General features: G+C 40.8%; 1 protein-coding gene across 1 annotated transcript in view; it reads left to right on the top strand.

The window, feature by feature from the left end:
* Positions 1-25977, top strand: part of LOC108796970 (breast carcinoma-amplified sequence 3-like) — a gene marked incomplete at its 3' end in the record, with an annotated part of 206142 nt that overhangs the window by 14134 nt on the left and 166031 nt on the right. The window contains exons 3-5 of the mRNA XM_018568540.1: positions 4096-4150; positions 6850-6925; positions 8949-9055. Of these exons, the coding sequence (XP_018424042.1) occupies positions 4096-4150; positions 6850-6925; positions 8949-9055 (238 nt within the window). The remainder of the gene's footprint in view (positions 1-4095; positions 4151-6849; positions 6926-8948; positions 9056-25977) is intronic.

Here is a 25977-nt window from a genome sequence, read left to right as displayed (position 1 = left end):
AATTGCAGCAAGTCTGCATTGCAAGTCTCCAGATCAACGTGCGTTGCAAAAGTGCTGTACAGTTGCAGAGCTCTTGCTAAGACCTGCAGGACTCTTGCTGTAGACTTGCCAAGCAAATTTGCTACAAATTCAAAAAGTGTCAACTAGAATTTGTGCTGCAAGAGTTCTGCAAGTCTACAACTTGCCAGGAATGTGTGGAGCAAGTTAACAAGAATTACAGTTTAACCCTGCCACAAGTTTGTGGCAAGTTATCCTTGCTACATGGATATCTTACCATCTGATTATGTCTCAAATGCCTTACTTTTCCCCTGTCAAAAAACACTGTTTTTGGAAGCTTTTCTGTCCTAATAAAATAACTAATTTTTGGGTTTGTTTTCATGGTGTGAGCTTTACTAAAAACAAATGAAATAAAACCTTTTGTTTTACTTTCTTTTAGTAGTAGACCTTTCCAACTAGTACCAGGTCCTTTGCCTCCCCACCTCACACGAGCTCCAACTCCCCATACATGTCTCTGATGGCACGGCAGTCATAGTCAATGTGCTATCACTCACCAAATACTTGCTGATTTGGTGTTTGAACACAAAGTGAAGTGGGGACCCATCCCAAACACATCCACAACCTAATTTGGGTCCCAACCCGTCACTGCTTTATGGATATGAAGCACATGTTTTAAAGCATGTTTTGGTGTTATTCACTAAAATATTTTAAAGCTGAACAGTAGGCATTTAAAGAATGCCATGTGATGCAGGGGTTCAGCAAAACATGGTCTGAACATTAAAAAAAACACCCTCTGGATGAAGGCTGGATTCACATGTATGGTTTAGCTCCATCTAGTGGTCATAATGCAATATTACATAAAGACATCCAACAATTAATTGTACTTGTAAAGAAAAAAACTAAAGAATATTTGTTTTGGCATATAGTCACAAGAGCCAGCCATTCACAGATATTTGCAGATAGTTTAAAAATTGACCCCAAAGTGTCCCTTGCCCTCTATGTTCGTATTTTTTCATTTTTTGTGGATATACCTAATTAAAATACTCTACCACTTTATCAAACACAGATTTCCTTTTTGGACTTTGTGATTCACAAAAAAGATGATAGTACCATCTCCACAATGCTCTTCAGAAAACTTACAGCGGGGAACACAAATTTGCAGGCCGACCATGTACACTTTTGGGTTTATGGGGATTTGGGGATGCCCTATGCAGAGACAATGTGGGGGGTAATTTATTAAAACTGGAGCAGACAAAATCTGGAACTGTTCATGCCAACCAATCAGCTTCTCTCTACAGTTTGTTCAGGTAAGATTTGAAAATGAAAGAAAGAAACTGATTGGTTGCCATGTACAACTACTCCACGCAAAAATTCACCTTGCCTGTGTAGGCAGGAAGCCCAGCACCGGCCCTGTGTGTAGCTTCAGTATTAAAGAGCAGATGAAGTCTAAGGGCCTGTTCACATGAGTTTCAGGTCCTGATCAGGTGCGGATCAGCAGACGCGGTGCTATGTGTTATGCCGCGTTTTAGCCGCGTTTTTTTTTTTGCAGGAGTGGGGCTGTCAGTATGTTAGCTGCAGCGCAGTGCGTTTTATGACGGCTTTTTGATGCGTTTTGCGTTTCCGGACCGTTTCCTGACCGTACAAAATGTGACATGCAGTATTTTTCTGTCATAACCTGAACGGACTGCGCATGTGAGAACTGTAGCCCATAAAACACATAGGGATACATTGGGATGCATTTTTAGTGCAGGAGCGTACGGATCAGGTCAGCACAGAAAACGGACATCGTGTGAACAGGCCCTTAGGCTCATGATGAACAGTTGGGATTGGTAATTGTGGAGCATTGGTGCTTAAAAGTCACATTTGGTTGTGCCACCAAATACCCAGTGACCAAATCTCAGAAAAATTGAGGCAAGATAGCAGTGGCAGGCAGGGCTACAGTCTGGAATCTTTTATAATATACAAAAATAAATGACTGAAGGCCCATTCACACTTCTTGCACCTCTTTTGCAGTGTATACATTTGTTCAACATTTTGTTGGGACTTTAAAAAAATGGTAACTCCGCATCCATTCATTTTACATTGCATTTTAACAAAACATGACTTCTGTTTCTATATGTGAGCAACATACTTCCTATCAAGCATCAAATGTCTTAACTACCTGACATTTATGCCCTGATTTAAAGTACATCATATAACAGAAGCCATTTACACTGCCCAGGGAGAGCCTTTTAGAGTACCCTATGTAAAATAAAAAGTTTAATTGCCTTCCTATATTCACAATTTAGCATTTTCCATTGCCCCGGGCTGTCTATCATTTACAGAAATTGAGCTGGTGATTAGTAGGACTATTCTGCAGCTTGCAAATCATCCCATTTATAGGGGCAAGCCACGGATACACTACAGCTCCCTTGCGCCTTATGCAGATCTGTTTTGTGCTTTTGGGCTGTTACCAGTTAAGGTACGTTAACTGGTTAGTTAAGCCAGTTTGCATGGGTAGAGTTGGGCAGGTCCTGTGCCTGATGGACATGCTTATAGCTTGTCCATTAGATGAAACAACAGTATTGTTCACACCTCTTCCCCAGTGTCGACATATGGTGTAGTAGCTCTTACAGACCTAGCTGACATAAGTGTGACAACGCTGCCATTTCTCAAGAGGTAGCTGAGTGATGTCACTCTCTAACATTAAATTACATAAAGAAGAGTGCTCTAACAGGATACAGGCATTTAGTAGTATTTGCAAAGGTGTTAACATTTTATGCCGAAAAACAATTAATTTCAAATTTTTGCCTATAGTTCTAAGGTTAAAAAATCAGTTGAAAAGATCCTAACAAATTACTAATGCTTTGCAAGAGCAGGCATTTAAATGCAAGGTGAGGTATTTGCACCATTTACAGCTTGTTTATTCTATACAGTAGTAAAATACACTGGCTTCACTGTCAAAGACAGAATAATAATTCAGTTACCAGTTAATGCATATGCAATGCACAATTAATATTGAATACCTGTCTAGCGGCAAAAAATAAAAAAAATCTATTGTCTAGATAAGTTAAATAGCTGAATGACTCTCTCCTAAAAATCACAAATAGGTTAACACTCCCACCAGATATGTGTGAAATATATAGTGGAGTGCTGATATACAGGTGAAACTCGAATAATTAGAATATCGTGCAAAAGTAATTGCAGTAAGTGCTGCAAAAGGGGCCCAAACCAAGTACTGAGTACATATGCATGCTTGTACTTTTCAGAGGTCCGATATTGTTCTATGTACAATCCTTGTTTTATTGATTGCATGTAATAATCTACTTTTTTGAGGTTGTGGATTTGGGGTTTTCATGAGCTGTAAGCCATAATCATCACAATTATGACAAATCACGGCTTGAATTATCTTGCTTTGCATGTAATGAGTCTATCTCATATATTAGTGTTACCTTTTAAGTTGCATTAGTGAAATAAATGAACTTTGCACGATATTCTAATTATTCGAGTTTCACCTGTATAAGTGAGAAAGAGATGTGAACACTTTGCTTGAGAGTTACTATTAAAAATAGGTCTAACTAATGCCACACTATACCATAACATAAACCCTGTATTGACTTCATATTAATATTTAAATGCAGTAATCAAAAACAAATAGACACACAGTCATTTCCAGGATAACACATAACACAGATCAGCAAAACAGGGAGCACACAGGGGATTTTTTTCCCTTGGTTAGATGAGTTCTGGTTAGTTGAATACCGGATACCTGAGAGTTTAGTGCACTTACATTGGGCCAAGCTGGATGTAACTATACAATTATACTATACAAATATTTATACCTGAAGTTCAACTTTAATTCACCTTAAAAGGGAAGGCAAGTCCACATGTTCACTTTGATAAATCATTGCATTATTGCATTTTCAGTTCTAGTGAAAGTAAAGTTAGACAGAAAAATTAGTACACATGAAAAATGTAGATCCTGGAGGGCCTATAGTGTTCTACATATGGGTTATCACTTATCAGGCATTATGTTATATACGGTGGTCTTATTCTTTTTAATGCAAAATAGCTGTGTTTCAGACTCATTTTGATATAATATAATTCTTTGTTTTTCAGGGAACAGTCCTATATGGAAAGCGTTGTTACATTTCTTCAAGATGTTGTTCCACAGGTAAGTGCATTAGTTATGTAGCATTACTTTCTACTGCCGCAGTATTTGTATCCTCTACAACTGCAATTATGTACCAGTGGCTTATGATAATTCTTAGCTTTTTATACTTTGCATGGGTGCTTAGTTTTCAAATGGCAGCCTTTTAGGGCACCTGGTGCCTTATTTCCTTCTCATAAGATGATCAGAGACCACACAGGGATTTTGTATAGAGTCTGTTCAGCTGTAGTGACCGTGGGCTGTTTTGCATCAACATCTCGATAAAGCAGCTATATAAACTGAGTGGCCAGATTATTATGACCACCCCAGCAGTACTTCGTTGGGCCGCGAGATGACTCCACTAGATGACTTCGTTGGGCCGCCTCGCGACTCCACGAGATGTTGAAAGGTGATGCGAGGAATCTGACACTGCACTGTTGCCCTAAAAATAGGTCTAACTAATGCCACACTATACCATAACATAAACCCTGTATTGACTTCATATTAATATTTAAATGCAGTAATCAAAAACAAATAGACACACAGTCATTTCCAGGATAACACATAACACAGATCAGCAAAACAGGGAGCACACAGGGGATTTTTTTCCCTTGGTTAGATGAGTTCTGGTTAGTTGAATACCGGATACCTGAGAGTTTAGTGCACTTACATTGGGCCAAGCTGGATGTAACTATACAATTATACTATACAAATATTTATACCTGAAGTTCAACTTTAATTCACCTTAAAAGGGAAGGCAAGTCCACATGTTCACTTTGATAAATCATTGCATTATTGCATTTTCAGTTCTAGTGAAAGTAAAGTTAGACAGAAAAATTAGTACACATGAAAAATGTAGATCCTGGAGGGCCTATAGTGTTCTACATATGGGTTATCACTTATCAGGCATTATGTTATATACGGTGGTCTTATTCTTTTTAATGCAAAATAGCTGTGTTTCAGACTCATTTTGATATAATATAATTCTTTGTTTTTCAGGGAACAGTCCTATATGGAAAGCGTTGTTACATTTCTTCAAGATGTTGTTCCACAGGTAAGTGCATTAGTTATGTAGCATTACTTTCTACTGCCGCAGTATTTGTATCCTCTACAACTGCAATTATGTACCAGTGGCTTATGATAATTCTTAGCTTTTTATACTTTGCATGGGTGCTTAGTTTTCAAATGGCAGCCTTTTAGGGCACCTGGTGCCTTATTTCCTTCTCATAAGATGATCAGAGACCACACAGGGATTTTGTATAGAGTCTGTTCAGCTGTAGTGACCGTGGGCTGTTTTGCATCAACATCTCGATAAAGCAGCTATATAAACTGAGTGGCCAGATTATTATGACCACCCCAGCAGTACTTCGTTGGGCCGCGAGATGACTCCACTAGATGACTTCGTTGGGCCGCCTCGCGACTCCACGAGATGTTGAAAGGTGATGCGAGGAATCTGACACTGCACTGTTGCCCTTCTGTTGTCTTGTACCAGTCTTGTCACTCTCCGTTCTGCCCTAACATTGACTAGTGCTGACGGCCACAATTCGCACGTTCAGACCCAGATTTTCGGCTGACAGTCCAGTCTTTAAACACTTTAACAACAGCTGCTCTTGAACATTTAACAAATTCTGCTGTTTTGCTGATACTCACTCCTTGGCTCGAGTGCCAACATCCCACGTTCAAAGGCTGTTAAATCGCGTTGTTTACCCATACCTTAAGAAAAAAAATCACTTCTACTGTCGTGGTAAGCAACTTGCTTCCCTATTTATAATGGTCTGGCAACTTCAGCGCGAAATTAAAGCTAATTTGCCTACAAACGTCAAGTGGTCATAATAATCTGGCCACTCAGTGTATGGATGGAAAGAAAAGCCCTTGTGCTAGTCACATTCGGATGATTTCCTGGTTATGCATAATGGGGCTGCCTGCTACATTTGTATTTGCAAAGAGCAGGCGTCTGGTCTGCTGGATCTTGGAATATGGGTACTCCTACTCGATACCAAAAAAACGATATCAGTGCATCCCTAGTTCTTTTTGTTGGGGGTGTAGCATAAACACACATCTTTAAGGGAATAGTACATTTAAAGACTTAATTCTCTAGCTTAAAGTCCATTTCCACCTTTTGTAAGTGATTAGCATTAGGTTTTGTAATGTAGAGGTGCAGTGGTGATGTATATATGTGTACATTTCCATGACTCACATTTTAGACTTTCTTCATTTTTATAATGAACTATTTTATTAGGCCTGAAGCCTACAAATTAAAAACCGTTTTCCACAGGAAAATCATACTGACACCAGGGTCCCAGACTGTAATCAGGCTTTAAATAGCTGCCCCCCTCCCGGTTATTCATTGTAACATGATCAGTAAACACCAGCTCTGCCTTTGCATACAATACACAGTTCGGGGGGAGGGGGGTGGCTGCCACTATAAATACTAATGAAAGTGAGAGCTCAGAAAAAGCTTGCAAAACACAGAGGCAGCCATTTCCATGAGGCTATGAAGAGGAAAGCTAACAAAAAAGTAAGTTTGTGTGTTCATATACAGCAACTGCACACGCCTGCTTCATGTACACCCAGTGTACATTACTACATTACTGGCATATGTTATTTTAAAAATACCTCTGAAAAGTTTGAAATGGGCTTTAAAGATACTTTGTTTTTTTTAGTCGTATTTACCATTTTAGTTTGGTTTGAAGTATGATAAATGCTCCTGGCCTATTTTTCAGGCATATAGTGGATCACCTACATTGGAAGAGAAAGAAAAAATAGTTTGGGTCCGTTTCGAAAATTCAGATTTAAATGGTAAGATACATTTTTTACAGATACCGAATCAACTAATAATTTTACAATATTTTTGCAAAGTAGGTCACTCTGTAGCTTGCTTACTAACCCTGTAAATTCTATATATATGGGGCTTGCAGCTAGCTGGGGTTGGAGGTGATGCCAATCAATGTCAAATTCAAAATTAAGATAATTATGAAGATGGCATGTGTGTTCATTAGAATTAGGCAAGTGAATCATGATTCCATATTGTAAGGACATCTTTCACTCTACTTAAGTCACAATTAGAAGGCACAGAAGGCATTTTTTTATTTTTACCAGTTACATGGCACAGTTACTCACATAATACACAACAGTAGCACAATACAAATACATATGTAACCACAATATATATAAGGGCAGGTTTAATACTAAATAAGTATAAGAACCTGTAAATCCAAAACTAACAAGGTTATTCACAAAGCTGCCGAAGGCAGCTGAGTGACTAACCCACCCGAAGTGAAGTGAGCCGAACGCTGTTCGGCTATTCACTTCAGGCTTGTACGGCTGGCTTTGGCTGCTCTTCAGTCGGCCGAACATGCTCTGCATGTACGGCTGAGCCCAAGTGCAAAAGAACTTCGACTGAGCCGATCCAACATCTGCATCGGCTGGGCCGAAGGTCCGCCAGCTCACTCGCTGCCGTTCGCCTCTATTCACATACCGGCCGAACGGCAGTGAGTGAATAGCATGCAGCTCGGCTATTCTGCTCGGTAACTCCGTGGTACCAAGCAGAATAGGAAATCAATGAAAAAAGTAAAAAAAAAATGTTTCAAATGTAAATAAATAATACATAAAAAAATAAAGATTTTTTAAAACTAAAAACAAACCAAAACAATCGGGCGGAGCTAGCAGTGAAAGCTAGCTCCGCCCAACTGTTTCCTATTGGCCGGGACCTGCTAGAGTCTTCTAGTAGGTCCCAGCCAAGTAATTACAACTGGGTAGAGCCAGCCGTGAGAACACGGCTGGCTCCACCCAGCTGTCATTTGTGGGGTATTCTGCTGGCCGTTCACCCCGCTTCGGCTGTCACTTCGGCTCGGTCGAGCCAAAGCATATCTCCGCCGCCTTCGGGAGCAGTACGGGCTATAATGAATGGCCCATACAGCAGCCCTCCCGCAACGGAAGCTACCTGAAGGATCAGCCAGAGCTATGGCTGATCCTTCGTCTAACTTTGTGAATAACCCCCTAAATCTTTACAAAAGGAAACCCAGAACAATGCGTGTTTGTGATGGTGTTATCAGTACACAGTAGACATTTATAAAGGAAGAAATATATACATGAATGACTTCAGGGTCGAACCGAAACCATATTATAGTAAAACTGATGTTGTAGCCAATATGATTACGTTGTAGAGGGTTGCTCACAGGTGTTGAAGCATAAAACCCAGTTCCCCCAAATCTTGTTAATTTAGAGGGGCAACCTCTGGCCTCGCCTCTATATGTTATTATATAGAGAAGGAGGACAGCATTCACCAGTCTTCTCTAGACATTAATATTAAAGGGTGCTGTGGAAATCCAGTGTAATACTACAGTCTTCCTAGCATAAATTAGAAATAGTCTTTTGAGCGCTTCCAAGATAACCTATCACCAAATACCCCTAATAGGCACGACTTTGGGTTACAAATAATGGAAATTTAAAAAATTTGTGAGACAAATTCTGTAATCTGAGACCTAAATGGTCTGACAATAGGGCAGTTCAAGATCATATGTATAATATCCCCATCAGCCCCCTGACGCTCATGATGTAAAGTGATGTCTCTTTACACCATTTTAAACATGTGCTTGTGTAAACTAGATCTTAAGAAAATAACATATTTGGATGGGTTTGCCTCTAGCAGAGATGGTAGGCATTTCTTTAATTATTAAAATTATTTTTTTTGAATGATGCTGCAAAGAAAATATTCATTTAAAACAATTACATCTCTTAGCAGGCCACACACGTCTGCATCTTTTGTATCTTAAAACTTTTTTGTGGCATGATTAATGTTCTCTCTACCCTCCCATTGTAGATGGATACAGGAACATGGAACTTCATGAAATGCACAGCACTGGCAGTGACCCTCCGTTACTTCTCATGATTGGATATACAGATGGGCTGCAGATTTGGAGCATACCAGTGAGTATATCATTTTGTTTACTTGGTGAAGATCGTAGCTTTAAAACTGATGAGCATGGACTAAGCCAACACTTTTTCAGAGTTTGGGGAATAATCTTTTGCTTGGTCACATCATGGGGTATGTGGCTACTTGAGAGCACTCACTGCTACAGCACTCATATTTTTACATTCTTATTAAGAATTGCAGGATACATAATACGTAAACAGCGTAAAATTTTACATTTTTTGTGTACAAAGAGTGAAACCAAAAACAGTAGTACAGATGAGTTGAGGCAAAGCAAAGTGCACCGCAATATCTAATAATCTATAAAGTGAATGTTAGAAGCTCGGTCAGCGTGGAGCATCCACATTTTAGGTGAAGAGCAATCCTGTGTATTGCATTCGTTTTAAGAAAAGTACAAGCAGAGACTTAGAAGATCCTGTACTACAATATTAATCAATCAGCGATAGTCGCTAGCTTTTAGAAGAGCCGGTCTTGATAGCTGGGTATACAATCACACAACGGGTAGGAAAAAGAGAAGGAGAAGAAGAAAAGGAAAGGAGGAAAAGAGACTGTGTGGGGGGAAGGTGGTAAATATCCATAACAAAGTTCCTTAGTAGTTGAGTTATAATGTGAGAAGGGAACCATGGGAAATACAGGGTAGACAATTTATGATCCAAGGGGTCCAAATTATCTCAAATTTACCCATGGTATTGTCAAGTTAAGCCGTATGCTTTTCATGGGACACTGTCCAGTTAACATGGCGCTTAACACTAGAGACGCTCAGTTTGTCTGTCAACCAAGACTGGGCTACCTCCTTTTTGCTGAAGTCAATATGTGGAGTGAGAGTTTAAACCCAGGGAAGGGGAGGCCCTCCGGTTTACAACTAAGAGGGGCAAATTTGGGGTCTTTCAGAATTGGTTTACCCATAGTAGTGGAGATTAAACGAAAAACACGATCCCAAAAAGTTGAGGCTATGGGGCACTGCCACCATACATGGAAGAAAGTACCAAGTTCTCAGCAGCTAAAGCAGAGTGGTGAGCTCTGGGAGTTGAAGGTGGCCACACGGGTGGGCACCATATACCAGCGAAGTATGACCTTGTAATTGATCTCCAGCATGCTAGCACAGCGCAAGCTATATTTTGTGTTTGACCAGGACTGTTGCCATGTGGCCTCATCCGGGGGCGGCCCCAGTTAACTATTCCATTTCAGAACTTAAGAGGGAGGAGTGGTACCAGATGGCAAGAGCAGAGAAGAGTAGATCTCAGAGATTACACTTGGGGCATGAGGGCTGTCCCGACAGATCCGTTCAAAGGAAGATAGCTGTCTATAAGAAGTCATCTGGGGAGACTATTTAGCAATAAAATTCTTCATCTGGAGGTAGAGGAAAAGTTCTCTAGAAAGGAGACGATATTTATCTCGTAGGAAAGGGAAAGGTTTCACACCAGATTCGGTTTGGAACTGCCATTGGTGCGTAAGGTCACGCAGGGACCATTTAACAAAGTAGAAGGGGTTGGAATAAGCTGGGGGGAAGTAAGGGTTATATAGGAAGGATAATAGTGGCAGGTGTGGAGAGATCAAATTGGCTGACTCTCTTTAATCCTGTCCCAGAGTCGAAGAGAGAAAGAGGTAATGGGGTGGAGTTGAGGAGGTCTGTGTTTGGGGGTCTGCCAGAGAAGATTGGCCACCGCAGTTGGTTTAAAAAAGGATTCCTCAAGGCTTAGCCAGCTTGGGGTCTCTTTCGCGGCATGATATTTTGTGAGGGCTGCAAGGTATTATTTTAAGAGATCAGCAACTCCCAACCTACCCTGCAGTGCTTATTTTTTTACATTGGAGCAAATCTTTAGCTGCACCTCAACAAAAGACAATGGCAAGCAGTCCTAAAATAGTTGGTCTGTAGGGTTCTGGTGATGACAGAGTTAATTCCTTCATGACATACCCTTCCCTTAAAGAACAAAGGATCAGGGTTTAGGCCGATGATGTTACCAATTGACAGCTTAAATGTTGACTCTTTGTTCTTATTGACCAGTGCCTCATCAAGCATCATCATTATAAGTCCTGATTAAGGTGGAGCTATTAGCCCCGGAAACACGTTGGCTATTTTCAGAGGATTTTGTTTCTGGATCATAAAAGTTATACTAGACTTGTCACACAACGATGGCACTCTTATTTCTCTTTCCATTTTTTCTGGATTTTTTGGGGACCCAGTGGATACCCTTGACACTGGAGAGCAACCTTCTAAGAAAAAAGACCTTACCAGGTCACATATATAGTACCTTTTTGGTTCAGCCCGCCACTGATATCTTTCCTATTTTTTGCTAACATGTTAGAGGAATTAAGTTTGTTTCATTTAGAGGTGTATTTCCTATTTATTTCTATTTTTTTATTTTTTTTTAGCTTAAATATTCAAGAACACTGTTATTTTTATTATCCACTTGCATAAGGGGTACAATATATGATTAAGTAGCACATAACTATAGATTACATGACTTGTTGGGTTAATGGGTAACTGCAGCTGCTGCAAATCTGCAGTTAAAAGTTTGAGGATGACAATTTAGGATCCCATTACATGATGCAATGAAGCATGCTTAAAAATAGAAGAGATGTGTAGGTTAGCTTGCATATACTTAGTTACTGCATTTATCTCTACGCAGCTAAGAGCCTCAGTAGATGGGCTTTGGGCCTGTATCGATGGTATCGGTTTAAGGCCTCGTTCACACCAGATACAGTGCGTTTCCGGCCCGATTCTGGCCAGAACGCACTGCATCACATTGCTGCTGGCTCACTATATTGTGGGGCAGGAGGGGTTATGGAGATCCATTGAAGTGAATGGCACTGTAGCCATGCCCTCCGGCCGCACGGGAATGCAAGGCACATTATGGCTGCGGTCCAGTCCGGTCCGAACAAAATGCTGCAAGCATTATTTTGTTCGGACCGGACTGGACCGCAGCCATAATGTGCCCTGCGCTCCCGTGCGGCCGACTCGCATTGCGGCCGGAGGGCGTGGCTACGGTGCCATTCACTTCAATGGACCACTACGCCCCTCCTGCCCCACAACATAGTGAGCCGGCCGCAATGCGATGCAGTCCCTCCTGGCCAGAATCGGGCCGGAAAGCACTGTCTCTGGTGTGAACGTGGCCTAACATCAGTTTTAGATGTTTCTGAGGTCATTCAGGCACATCTGATCTGCAGTTGACCTCCTTCTGACTTTCTTCAAGCAGGTTTTGCAGTCTCATAGACTTGCATTTCAATGCAAAATGTGTCTGAAGCAGACAAAAGCCCGTTGACACGGACCCTAAGAGACTCTATTGATAAACTTTTACATACTGTAGATGTGATGGTCAGGTGTCCATAGACCTTTTGAGCATAACATGTTATTATGAATATTGTGCTTAGACTGCATACTACAACTGGGAAAGTGAATGTAAGTGCATGTGGTACCTTTTGTCTTTTCTCTATAGTCCATTAACCCCAGGCAGCCACTATTAAAATTTTAATTTTTCCTATCAAATTATTTGCAAACATATACTACCCTCTCATTAGTGCATTAAAAATGTTTGTTTACTTTTTGTGATAGGCAATTTAGTGTTTTGACTGAATTGATATCCTCTTTAGTCTGTTCTAAAATGAAAAGTAAATCCTCTGTACTACAAATGTGTTTAACTGAAAACTTGCATTACTGAAAATGAACGTTAGGTGTCACTAGTACATTTTAAAATTGTAAAACATCTGTGAACTTGTCATAAACATTTTCCAGCCCTGCTTTCACCTTTAGGAGCTTCTGATGTATGTAGCACAGTTTACTGTTCAGTCTCAGTACACTTATTATAATTATATGATTGAAGGGGTTTTCCACCTTCATCCACCCAGCCGAAACTATTTCATCCAAGCCTCCATTACGACTAGCAAGTTTGGAGCCCCACTGATCAGCTATTTGCAGCAAAGCTGCTGGGGAGCACAAAAGATATCCAACTTTTTTTTGTGTTATTTTGCCTTGCCCTGGGTACCCCTTGAAAATCATTGGGCTTCGGAGGACAAGCTGCATTAACCCTTGCACAGCTAGACCCTGCACTGCACTTTTATCCTCAGCTGGCCATACCATTCTTGCAATTTTAACTTTCTTTTAAATCTCAACTGCACTTTCATATACCATATATTTCTTGAAAGCATAGGACAGGTAGAATAAAAAAGATGGTGCTATTAACTTTGTAGGTCCTGCAACAGTTGCACAAATTTCTATCAAAATAAATGAAATCATCCACTTCCACTGCTTTAGGCATTACATTTTTTGTTCACAGCTGTGGTACAGGGAGGATCTTTAATTCATACCCAAACTATCCTGTTAAATAATGTGGGCTAAATGCTTATGGTTAACTAATACTCATATGTATAATAAGGGTATGCTTTTCCAGAGAAGTAATGAAGCTGTTTAAATAAATAATTTCTATAGTGCTGACAATGCTGTGCTTTTACATACTGCACATTCACATCAGTGCCTGTCCGAGAAGCCTACAATCTAAGATCCCCATGTCACATACTGTCACCGGACTCCTCCCCCCTTCCCCAAGTGGCTCCGTCGGCTAATGAAGGGAAGGGTGGAGGAGTCCGGTGACGTCGATGTCCGTGATGTCATCGAACTCCTCCCCCCCCTTCCCTTCGTTAGCCGACGGAGCTACTTGGGCCGGTGATCTGTCGACACTGAGAACTTATCGAGTTCTGCGACTGCCTGACTTCTGGTTTCGTTACATCTAAGAGGTTTGCCCAAGAAACTTGTTCTGCACGAGCGCCAGCCAAGGCATTGGCCTATACACATACAGCACAGCAATGAAGTAATAAAATGAACTAGGATCACACTAATCCAGCACGTTATTATTCTGAGTTGCCCCACTCAAGCGGCGGCCATATTGAGTGGCACACGTGAGATTAATAACGTGCTTGATTAGTGTGATCCTAGTTCATTTTATTACTTAATTGCTGTGCTGTATGTGTATAGGCCAATGTAGTTGGATCTGTATTTGCGTTATAATTAATCGATTTAATCGATTTAAAAAAATGTGATTAATCGAACACAAAAATTTTAATCAGTACCAGCCCTATTTTTTATAAAAATATACTAAAATTATTATCAGCGCACAATTTTTTTTACAAGTTTCCTACTTAATCTAAAAGATAAAAATGTATTGAGTTAATAATTAACAAAAATTTGTGAATTATAAATTGTGTCTTTTTGCGAAATGGTAAAAAAAAAAATAAGGAACACAAAACTGTAAATAAGCAACTTATGCTTAAAATCTGGAGGTTGGCCCTACCCTATGTGTTGTGGTTATGCCTGATCTGCAGTGCTGTTTGTGCACTGCGTTGGTGTGTGTTGCCATAAAATGATGCAGGCATACATTTGATTGCAATGCAGTGTATTGCAATACACAACAATGTCAGGATCAGGAAGCCGGGTGGCGAGTCATTACAAGCCACCTGGCTTCCTGAATGGGAATTCCGTTACTCGGTAATTATCGGTACCAAAATACCGGTATCGGTGCATCCCTAGACAGGAGGTGATCTATGCAGAGCTCCTCCTGTCGATTCATAAACTGAGGCGATAGTAAACATTAACTATGTCCTCGGACATGAACAGGGAGTGATCTATAGTGCTTCCTGTTATTTCATAACTGGGGAGATGATAAACATTTACAATCTCCTCAGTATTAAACAGTATAATAACAAAATAATCAGTACTGATAAAAGGCATAACAGAGGGACCATACTGTTATAAGTTCATGGTCGCCGGAGCGACCATGAGCTTATAGCAGAAGGCTGAATGCAGCTGACATAAGGCATACTGAGCTGGCCAGCTAGAAAGGTTCTGTTGTATGCTTTATGCCTTACATCGGGGGCAGGGAAAGGGTTAAAAAAAATCAAAAACACTGAGCAGCTCTGAGATATCATAGCCATAGAGTTGCACAGCATCTTAGCTCTAAACAGTCAGGCTTTGAGTGGCCTTGATTGCAGCCACAATGAAGACGTTTTTCAGCTAGTGTACTGTAGTTGAAACCCCCCTTTTAATATGTTTTCTTCTTTTCAAAGCAGCAGTGTATATTTTAGAACTAGAAAGTATAAACAGAAACATTAGTGCATTTTCAGTTTTACATTTTTTGTTTAATATCGGAGCAATCCCTCAGAAATGTATGCCTTTCAAGCCCTCAGTGGATGGAAGCCTAGCAATAAAGAGCAGTGTGTCAATAATCATTTAGACTATATTACTGTAGTAATGCAATTTTTGACCTAATCTTCCAGCAAGGATCATGCATGGAGTTTTTATGCTTCTTTCCCCATGTTTGCCTGGTTTTTCGTCCTACAGCCTGAAAGCATAGGGAATGACGAATCATCGTTGAATCATCAACACGTTTAAATTCAAAAGCTTCCCAGCGTAAATGAATCAAGGCAAACCCTCCTCAATTGGTTCCACCTGATCACACTGGTGCAGCTACACAAGGCAGGGAACCTTAACATCTACAGAATGACAAAAAAGGAGAGCGCCGAATCCATCTGAAGGAACGTTCAATAATATGCTTTTAAAAAATGGTAATGTACTCACAAGTGAAAAGTGACACGAGCGTATTCAATGGTTTCCCTCGCAGGAGGCTATCTCCCATCAGAAGCCACAGCACAGCCAAGTCAGCTCACGACCGAAGTCGTCTTCCACCGGTGAGCGGGTTAACGCATTCCTGGGGCACGCCACCTTCCTCAGAACCCACTGGTTCCACTGTGGCTTCTGATGGGCGATAGACTCCTGTGAGGGGAACCATTGAAAACACTTGTGACACTTTTGTATTGTGAGTACATTACCATTTTTTAAAAGCATATTATTGAACGTTCCTTCAGATGGATTCGGCGCTCTCCTTTTTTGTCATTCTGTAGATGTTAAGGTTCCCTTTTATGTCATTCCATCGTTGAATCATGTTCCATCCAAATAGGTAAAACGGATCAAATCTGGCACCCATCCCGAGTAGAATTCAAGAGGACTATTTGATGTGGTTCCCAGCATATACGGTAGTGGATTTTCAGGCAAACTGGAAATCCCCATTCATACATCTTTAAGTGGAATTTTTTTTTTGACTGATTTTCAAATGATTACAAATGTATTTCCAGCCAAAACCTTTACTTTAGTTTTGGATAGAGTAAAGGAGGATTAGAACCCCTGTCAGGTTTCACTGCTCTTCAGGGCTTTGTTAGAGAGATTACACCACACTTTCTGTCCCAGGGACAACCTTTTCACCCGACAGGAAATTAAGGAAACACTCCAACAGCAACACAGACAGAAGTAAAAATGTTTTAAAGTTCAGTAGGTACTTTAGTTTAGAGTAAGTAAGGATTAGAACCCTTGTCAGCTTTTTACTGTTATCTGCTTTCTTGTTGCAGATTTTCCCCTCACATCCTGTCTGGAAAAATGATATCCCCCAAACAGGAAGTAAGGGGAAATCTCTCTAATGGAGCCCCATATAGGTTTTAGTTCTAACTGGGGTTCTAAACCTTCCCCACTCTATCCAAAAGAAAGAAATAGTTTTGGTTATAGAAACACTTTAAGTGTGCTATGGATTACATTCATTAACCAGTCATATGATTTAATAGATTCATTAGAAGCATGTCAGATCCTATGTTTGGATGTCAATATTTTCTTCTTCGTCTGGATGGGTCATTGCAGAAACCTACATCTGGTCAAGTGCTATCAACATGGCAGAACTACAAGCATTTTAGGGCTAGATTTAGGTGATATTTTCTGTGCAGATGTGTATAAAAGGGTAACTTATGGTGAAGTTACAGAGACACGCATGTGAAAGGCGTGGGTAAGATTAGTTTTATCTAGGTTTTTTGACATTCTTTCCTGTGAGGGTTATCGGGTAGAGTTTTGGTTGGATATTCGCTTACGTTACACCCACATCACTCTCTAGGTCAGCTTTGTAACTGAGATATGGCCAGCACGTATAAGCATTTACAAATTCTACAAAATAGTGTGTTTAGTTGAGGCTATTGAGTTGGCCTTATATAACCAAGGCTATACATGTTTATATAATGCTAGTAACTTTATTCAGGTTTGTTTCATTCTGGTTGGTTTTCACAATGTTTTAGTTAGATTGGTTCAATTATTTCTTTTAAAACGGAGTCAGTGTTAAAGGATAAGAAATATTCTCTGAAAACAAATTTAAATCAAGCAAGAACGGTGAGAGATAGGGAAGCAGGCAGTAAGCAGAGGCAAAGTGGTACAGGCAAGAGAGATGCTCACTAACTTTGCTCTGAAAGCTTTTACCAGTTAACTAGTGACAGTTTATAATGCAGAGACTGCTTGAACATGAGCCAAAGGGGCCATTTAGAGTTAGGGAGAGGAAATGTATCTCACTTAATGTAGGAAATCTCTTCATGCATCATGGAGTTATTAACATCTGCAACCCAAGTGCCCATAAGTTGGGCAGCAAGCCATTTCCACAATTGGGGAATGAATACTACAGCCACATTTAAGTGGAAGGAATTATGTATTTTGGTCCCAACAGGGTAGAACTGTGCAACAATAGTAATGTGTGTGCAGGGATTTCAACACTGCCTCCCTATAACATAAACTATTTACATAGATTCACTTTTATCAGGGGGTTATTCTGTATTTAAAGGGAGGCCAGAGCCATGCAAATTATTAATTTATGTCCCAAATGACCAAATAACCACCCAGATCAGCTGGTTTTTAGCACAAAAGAAAAACTGATTGTTTTTGCTTCTATATAACATTGTAAGCTTCATTGGTGCAAGATATAAAAACAATGGCTTCTATGGAGCAGTGAAGGAGGATCAGCCAGGCAGGATATCCAGTTAGGCTATAGCGAGGGGTTAAGTGAAAAGATCTTCAATAAAATACTGTGGCATACAACAATAATTTTATTAGATAGGCTGAATTTTTTTTGTCACCAATGCCATCCCAAAAACAAAATAGAGAGAATTATAATTTCTTCATCATGTATTGAAGCACACAGGATCAGTTGTACAGTATATCTGATACAAATGGGTTAAGCTGTTCCTAGAAGGAGGAATTGAACACTGGCAAACAAACAAGCCATTGGCCAGCCAGGTATAACTCCTCCCACTGCCAGCACACTTTAGTTTTTGCTAGTATCCTAGGAGGATGAAACTCTTCTCTGTCAAGAAATGGTTACCCATTTTTTCTAGCCATTTTATTTTTCCTAAGAAAAAAATAAATAAATAAATATATATTTGCAGCTGTAGGTATTGACTAATCCTTAGCATAGCCTTGTAGGCTGTACCTGGATTTCACAGTACCGAAGATATGGGGTCTGTCTACAATATGACCGTAGCGCACTGGGTTCTGATTATGGTGCTTTCTTGGACTGTGTGCCATGTCAGTTAGCTGCTGTGTGCTTTCCATTAATTTTATTTAATTCATTTAAACTAAATGAATTAAAAAAATTAAGGAGCAAGGAGAAAAATAAAAATGAAAGAGAATCAAGGAGAGAGGGGAGGGGGGTAACCAGGGCTGAATAGGCACACCTAAGGGTTAGTAAGAGGTTAAATAGGAAATAGGTTTTATGGGTTTTTTTTTTACTCGCAAGGTTGCTTTATCTGACATGATATGCAAATCATAGGTCATTCCTATGAACCATAGAAGTTGTAATAAGGCAATAATAACATTGCTACATCATACCTCTTCTTGGCACAGCAGATACAGTTCTATTAAGGTGCCCATACACCTGCCGATTATCGTACGAAATCCTGCGATCGTACGATAATCGGCAGATGTATGTTGGGTTTGTGGCCTGCTCGTAAGACAAATGCCGCACGGCCGGTGTGCGCAAGTGCACACTACCCGTTTAGCATTGCAGTCATCGGAAGCCAGCCCCTCAGCAGGGCAGGCTTGTTATGATCGCAAGTACGAGCTGCCTGTCCAAGATAGGCAGATCGTACGTTTTTTAAATTACCTTACAACCATCGCAAGACAAAAGTCTTGCGATGGTTGTAAGGTGTATGGCCAGCTTAAGGGTCAGTTGGACACTCCCGTGTAAACCAAAGAAGTACCAGCTGTCACAGGCTGGAGAGTTGCAGAGGAGGAGGTGGAAATTAGCTTGCAACACCCAAAGTATTTAGATGAAGTTTTTAGGCATGTGTAGCACGCCCAGTGTTCATACGTGGATATTTGGGATCAGATTTATTCAAGGCAATATAAAGATTCAGAGGGTAATTTATCAAAACTGGAGCAGACAAAATCTGGAGCAGTTGCCTATTGCAACCAGACAGCTATTCTCTTCAGTTTGTTCAGTTGAGGTTTGAAAATGAAAAATAGATGATAATTGGTTGCCATACACAACTGCTCCAGATTTTGTCTTCTCCAGTTTTGATGAATTCCCCTCCGTGTCTTCCATAAGTAGGAAAATATTTTAGAGGTAACCTGCAGACTTTAAATGTAAAGTACAATAGATCATAACACTAAGCAAAGCTAATTGGGAAGAGGTCAAATAAGACTGATCATAGTGAAACACTAAAACTGCTATGTCTGTTATTGGGATGTTTTTAACTTTCTAAACATTTTTTTACTTTGAATATTATCAAAAACCTGGTCAGGCGCAGGTGAGTGCATGTGAAGAGATCCTGTAGTAAATGAAGGCTACAAATATTTTAACACAAAGAGATTTGCTGAGTGCTTATGTATATTGGCCTTCTGCAGACAGTCACTGGCACTGTCTCAGGGGGAATCAATGAAATCAGTATTTAGCCACATCCAAACTTTGCATTCAACACTCTGCCTAATGCAGTGCAAAACCATGCCCGCCTAGAACACCGGCCCAGCTCTTGCTTGGCTTTTATCAGGAGTCAGGACCAGAACATTGCTCTCACATCATTACTTGAGCACCATTCTGTGCAAGAGTGAGAAGTACCCAGTACCAGATAAAAGGAAGAGCCTGTCATGTCATGCATGTGGCCAGATGATTTCTGCATTTAAAGCAGAACTACACCCTCCTATCTGTTGGAAATACAACAGCATATAAGGATATGCACTGATATGCCTTTTCAGCTGTAGATGGCGCAGTAGTGGAATGTTAGTCTCTATGTGCATGCCAATCTATGATACACAGGAAGTTGTTTTTTTCTTTTCTGTTTCTTCACAATGCTGTAAACATACATGTAAAGTTCTTAACTTAATTCAACATTCCTTAAAATCTCAGTGCTTCATCTAAACACTTAACCAACACTATCCTTTAGAACCAAGGAAGGAACCATCTTAGCTTTTATTTAGATTCATTTGCTATTTTAATGCACATGTGATCAGCTATGACAGCAGTCATTTGAGGGCTTGGAAGTTCAGTTATGAGCTGATATAAGCACACTGGCAACCTTGACAGTTGATTACCCTTAAAAGTAACTCTTTTGGAGACAGTTACATAGTTACATAGTATTTGAGGTTGAATAAAGACATTAGTCCATCAAGTCCAACCTATTAGGATCTCATTCTAGGAGTACCCGTCCCCCTGTATATTACGGTCCCTTAAGAAATCGTCCAAAAGTTTCTTGAACAATTCCACATTATTTGCTGAAATCACCGCCTGTGGCAGTGAGTTCCAGACCCTAACTGATCTTACTGTGAAGAACCCCCTTCGCCCCTTGTGCTGGAATTTTTTTTCCATCAATTTTAGGTGATGGCCTCTAGTTTTAAACAGTTTATCGCTAATGTTGCTACCACCATTAAACATTTTGTACATGGAAATCATATCCCCCCTTAATCTCCTCACCTCTAATGTGAACATGTTTAAATTTAGTAGCCTCGTCTCGTAGCTCTGGTCCTCCATACCCCTAATTAGTTTGGTTGCCCTTCGCTGGACTTTTTCCAACTCAAGGACATATTTTCTTAGTACTGGTGACCAGAACTGGACCGCGTACTCCAGATGAGGTCGAACCAATGATCTATAATGTGGCAAAATTATAGACTTGCCCCTGCAATACATCCCCTTTTTAATACAGGACAAGACCCTGCTAGCTTTGTTTACAGCAGCCTGGCACTGCAAACTACCTTTCAGTTTGTGGTCTACAATGACCCCCAAATCCTTCTCCATTTCTGACTTCCCCAGCGGCATACCCACAATTGTATAACCCATTTGTTTATTTTTAATTCCAAAGTGCATTACTTTGCATTTATCGACATTAAACCTCATCTGCCACATTAATGCCCACTCCCCTATTTTATCCAGGTCCTCCTGTAATGTTATAGTGTCTAAGTCCGTGTCTATTACCCTCCCTATTTTGGTGTCATCCGCAAACACGGAAATATCGCTGTTAACACCCTCCCCGATGTCATTAATAAATAAGTTGAACAATATGGGACCCAGCACAGAACCCTGAGGCACACCGCTCATTACACTAGCCCAGTCTGAAAAGGTGCCATTTACAGATACCCTCTGGACACGTGCCATTTACAGATACCCTCTGGACAGTTAAAGGAGAACTATGGGGTTAAGGCTTTTCCCCATAGTTCACCTTAGGGTAACGGGAGGACACAAACTAGCGTCCTCCCGTCACCCCAGGCTCAGTATACCGCGAGCTGTAACTTGCGGTATACTGAGACGCCGCAGTATACCGCGAGCAGCTGCTTGCGGTATACTGAGACGCCGCAGCTGAAGCGGATCCCGACAATTGTGCCAGGATCCGCCCCGCTGCGTGACTGACAGCTGCCTATCTAGAGGCTGAGCCAGCTGTACCCGCCCCCTCCCCTGTCCGTTCCGCCAGTCAGCGCTGGCAGATCAGAGCGGCGAGGGGGGAATCCAGCCCCTCCCATCTCATGGAAGAGAGCCGTGACAGGATTGAGAGGTGAGCGAACGCCGGTATGTGTTCACTCACCTCCCTATCTACTAAGCCGACCTGTGACAGTCTTATTGTCACAGGTCGGCTATAACTATGAGGTGAGTGAAAAGCACTCACCTCATAGTTCTCCTTTTAAATTGATGGGTCTAGTTCCCCTTTAAACAAGTATATTTCTGCATATTTAGCTATACACTTAAAATGCCAGTCTAATTTGGATTACATTAGTTTAAAATAGGGTTGCACAGATACCAAGTACAGTACTCGGTACAAGTACGAGTACATGTACCGATACTTTTGAGCTCCAAGACTAGACTAGACTAGAGAAAATTTCAAAAATTAGGAGGCAGCTGTCATTTGTAAGGAGCACACGGAGCTTCTGGGATTTGTGCATCTCTGTTTTAATGTACGATTTTTTATTATAAATATAAATAAAGGGATGCACAGATACCAGTTTTGCGAGTACGAGTACTGGTACTTGCCGAGTACTTACAAGTACAAGTACTGATACATTTTTGTTTATTGTCATGTGACAGTTTTTCTAAATCAATACAGACTAATGATTTCAGGACAGTGGTGGAGCGCCAGAGCCAGGTCCCAGCTGCAAGCGTTGCAACTCTGGTAGTTCTCATGAAAATGCCAAGTATCTGCACTGGTACTCGAAAAGTATCTGTGCATCCCTAGTTTAAAATGATAAATGTTAGTATTTCTGTTGCTAACAAATTTTGACACTTCAAACTGAAGTTCCTAAATGTAAATTTTAGGCTACATTCACACCTACATAGTAGGTGTATTGTGGGATTCCTGCATCAGGAACCTACTAATTCCTGCGGCAGGAATCCCAAACATGCTGTCCAGAAGCGGCAGCTGTCACCAGTTTAAGTTAATGATCAGGTGACAGTGTCCACATTTGAAAGCAGCAGTCCACTGGCACTCTGCATGTAATCGTATGTGATACGATTAAATGCGTCTAGGAATAAATCACTATCCCTGGATGCATCGATCATTCGTCCAGGGACAGCGATCTATTCATAACCGCATATAATAGTATCACATACTATTGCATGCGGAGTGTCAGCGGACTGCCGTTTTAAAATGCGGACGCTGTCACCCAGTTATTAACTTGACCATTAACTGGTGACAGATGACACTTCTAAACAGGATATTTGGGATTTCTACTACTGGAACCCTAAAGCACACAAACTATGTGTAAATGTAGCCTTACCCTTGCCACACTATTGTGACATAAACTGTCAAAGCAGCTCACCCAGGGGGGGCGTGGCCACCCAGGAGTGCACGTGTTCTGTGAAGCTCCGTTGCCTCCGCTCGTGACATCCTGTTCTTCTCCTGCCTACCGCTCTATTCACCCAGTATTGATATAATGGCGTTGTCTAATTTAAAAAGCTTATGTTTACCATTACTTTTCATAAACTTCTTTATGTCAAGCCTTTCCGATTGTGTTATGTATATATTTACCTGATCTATTAAGCACATCCCTATGTTGTGCTCAGGGTGACTTGATAACCTGTACCTTTTTCTGAGATCAGTAGTATCACAACGGATACAGTGAGGGGTTTTCCAGTCATGTATTTTGGAGGCCCCTGGGTTGTATGAGAGTTCTGAAATGTAAATGTACACCTCTATTTCTGTTTTTTTGTGCAGCAGTTAATGAAATAATGCACTAATCTGAGCTCCGCTGGAATGCCTGAGTGATTATGAAGTGTTTATGACAGCTGTTAAGCTAACACCGTCTGTAATGGTGTTACATTGATTCACAAACACCTTCACCGTCTGCCTCCAAAAGCGTGTGTCTCTGCATCGTCTGAGTGGTTTTACATTAAGATCCCTTTGGAGCAAGATCTTTGACTAGAGAGTGTTACTTATAAATGAGAGATACCATTATGTGTGGTTCAAAGGACTGCAATAGTGTTTGGGCTGGTGAAAAGGAGGGGGGTGGGGGGGGCAAGTGATGGGGTTACTGACTCTCATAAGTGTTTATTGTTTAACTATTGCGAGCACTAGAGATGTTACGCTGCATTTTTTTCCCTTCATTTTTCTGTAACAGTCTGCAGGTTGTAAAGCGTAGAGCTTTGGAGGTGTGGAAATGTCAAAAGGATGCATTGTTTGCATTGATTATATTTCTAATACTCAAATTATTTCATTTGAACTGCAATTTTTGTGAGGTAACATACTTTTTGTCTCTGATAGTTGTTGCCTGAATTAAACTTTTGTAGTACCTAAAAGTAAATTTTAGACTGAACCTGTCTTCATGAACTATTAAGAAAGCCATAAATATCATGTAACAGACGGTATAAGGTGCCACTATTGTGATTGGATTTACTAAATGAAGCAACGGTGTTCCTATGCAAAATCTGAAGCCATTTCATGTTACATGCAAATATTGAGTTCTTTTTGAATCATAAGCATGCTCATTCTCGCCCTCCTCATACTCTACAAACAGCGTCAGCACTTTAGCAGCATTGTATTGGGAGTGCAAGGGAGCGTGGTTAAAGGAGCTGTAAAGTCCCAACTTATACTATCTTGTTATAACATCAGCATTGTGATAGGAATACATACTATAGTTATTTTTGATAAGGAAATCAAAGCTTACTTGAAAAAAATCCCTTTTATGTAGTGAGTTCTGCCTTCCATCTGCCTATCACTTTCAACATCTTCCTGGATTCCCAGTGTGCTTTTCATTGCTTTCCCTGCTGTTTGATGTGATGTGATCTCGATTTCTCAAAACTACATAGGCCATCATGTATTCCTTCCGGCAAGCACTGATGATGTTACATTGTTCATACGTTGATTTCAAGTTCCGAAGGCAGGCCCCGTTGGATTTGTGACACAATGAAGTGCGTATTTACAGGGCTGAGTGAAATTGTGTCAGTATATTGAGGAAGTAAATCCTATGGGCATGTTTAATAAGTAAGTTTACAAACTTCTAGGTCAATATGGTTATTAGGAAAACTTATTGAAATTCAGTATAGAAATACATATTTAGTGTTTGACCATACACTATTTACTATCAAGCAGTTTATGAATGGGGAGAAGCCTCCATAGGGAGTGCTACTCCCCATTCAGAAATTCATGAATGAACAGGCTGTGATGTAAATACACACATAGTACTATGGGGGTTATTCACAAAACTGCCGAATGATCTAGCCATAGCTTCGGCTGATCCTTCGGCCCCAGGACCCTACTCTGACCCTACTACTGAACGGCTGCTGTACGGGCTATTCACTTGAGCCCGTACAGCTCCCGAAGTTGGCCGAGCGGCTCAGTCGAACCGAAGGCATATGCTTCGGCTCGACTGAGCCGAGGTGAAAGCCGAAGCTGGAACGGCTGGCCTACAACCTGCTACTGACAGCTTGGCGGAGCCAGCCATCATCTTACGGTTGGCTCTGGCCACTTGCATGCAGAGACAGATCAGCGTCCCCTGGTTAGCAGCTAACCACGGACGCTGATGTGTCATTACACTGAGAACCCGGCGGAGCCGCTGTGATATCACGGCGGCTCCGCCAGGTTCTTAGTTCAGTTGGGCGGAGCTAACTTTCACTGCTAGCTCCGCCCAATAATTTTCTCCTATTTTTCTATTCTGCTCGGTACCACAAAGGTACTCAGAAAATTATTTTTTTGTGTGCACTGATATGGATTTTAGTGTGTTTTATCAATTGAATTGTGTATTTTTCGTTCGGCTATTCACTTCAGGCTTGTACAGCTGATTTCAGCCGTACACCGACCTGAAATCAGCCGTACAACGGCTTGCTGCGTAAATAAGCGACTTATGTTAAAAATGTTTTCACGCTGTGTTCGTGTTTGTGCTGTGATAAAATGATACAGGCGTATATTTATTGCAACACAAAGATCACAACGCATGGCAATGCGTCACAAAGCTTTGCCATGCTCTGCCACAGTTAATTAAAAAAATGTTTAAAGAAAAAAATACATTAAAAAAATCATGCACTGCGATGCGTTCTAACACCGCACTGCAGCGCATGTGCATGGCTTACACCTCAATATGTGTATGTTATGGGGGAGGGAGAGGGTGAGGGAGAGGTTGTGCTTTTTTTTAATTTTTTTTTGTACACATTTTTTA

Source organism: Nanorana parkeri, unplaced genomic scaffold (assembly GCF_000935625.1).
Source record: "Nanorana parkeri isolate BGI_ZX_2015 unplaced genomic scaffold, ASM93562v1 scaffold1204, whole genome shotgun sequence".
In the NCBI taxonomy this organism is placed as follows: domain Eukaryota; kingdom Metazoa; phylum Chordata; class Amphibia; order Anura; family Dicroglossidae; genus Nanorana; species Nanorana parkeri.
This window is presented reverse-complemented; position numbering and strand designations above follow the sequence as displayed.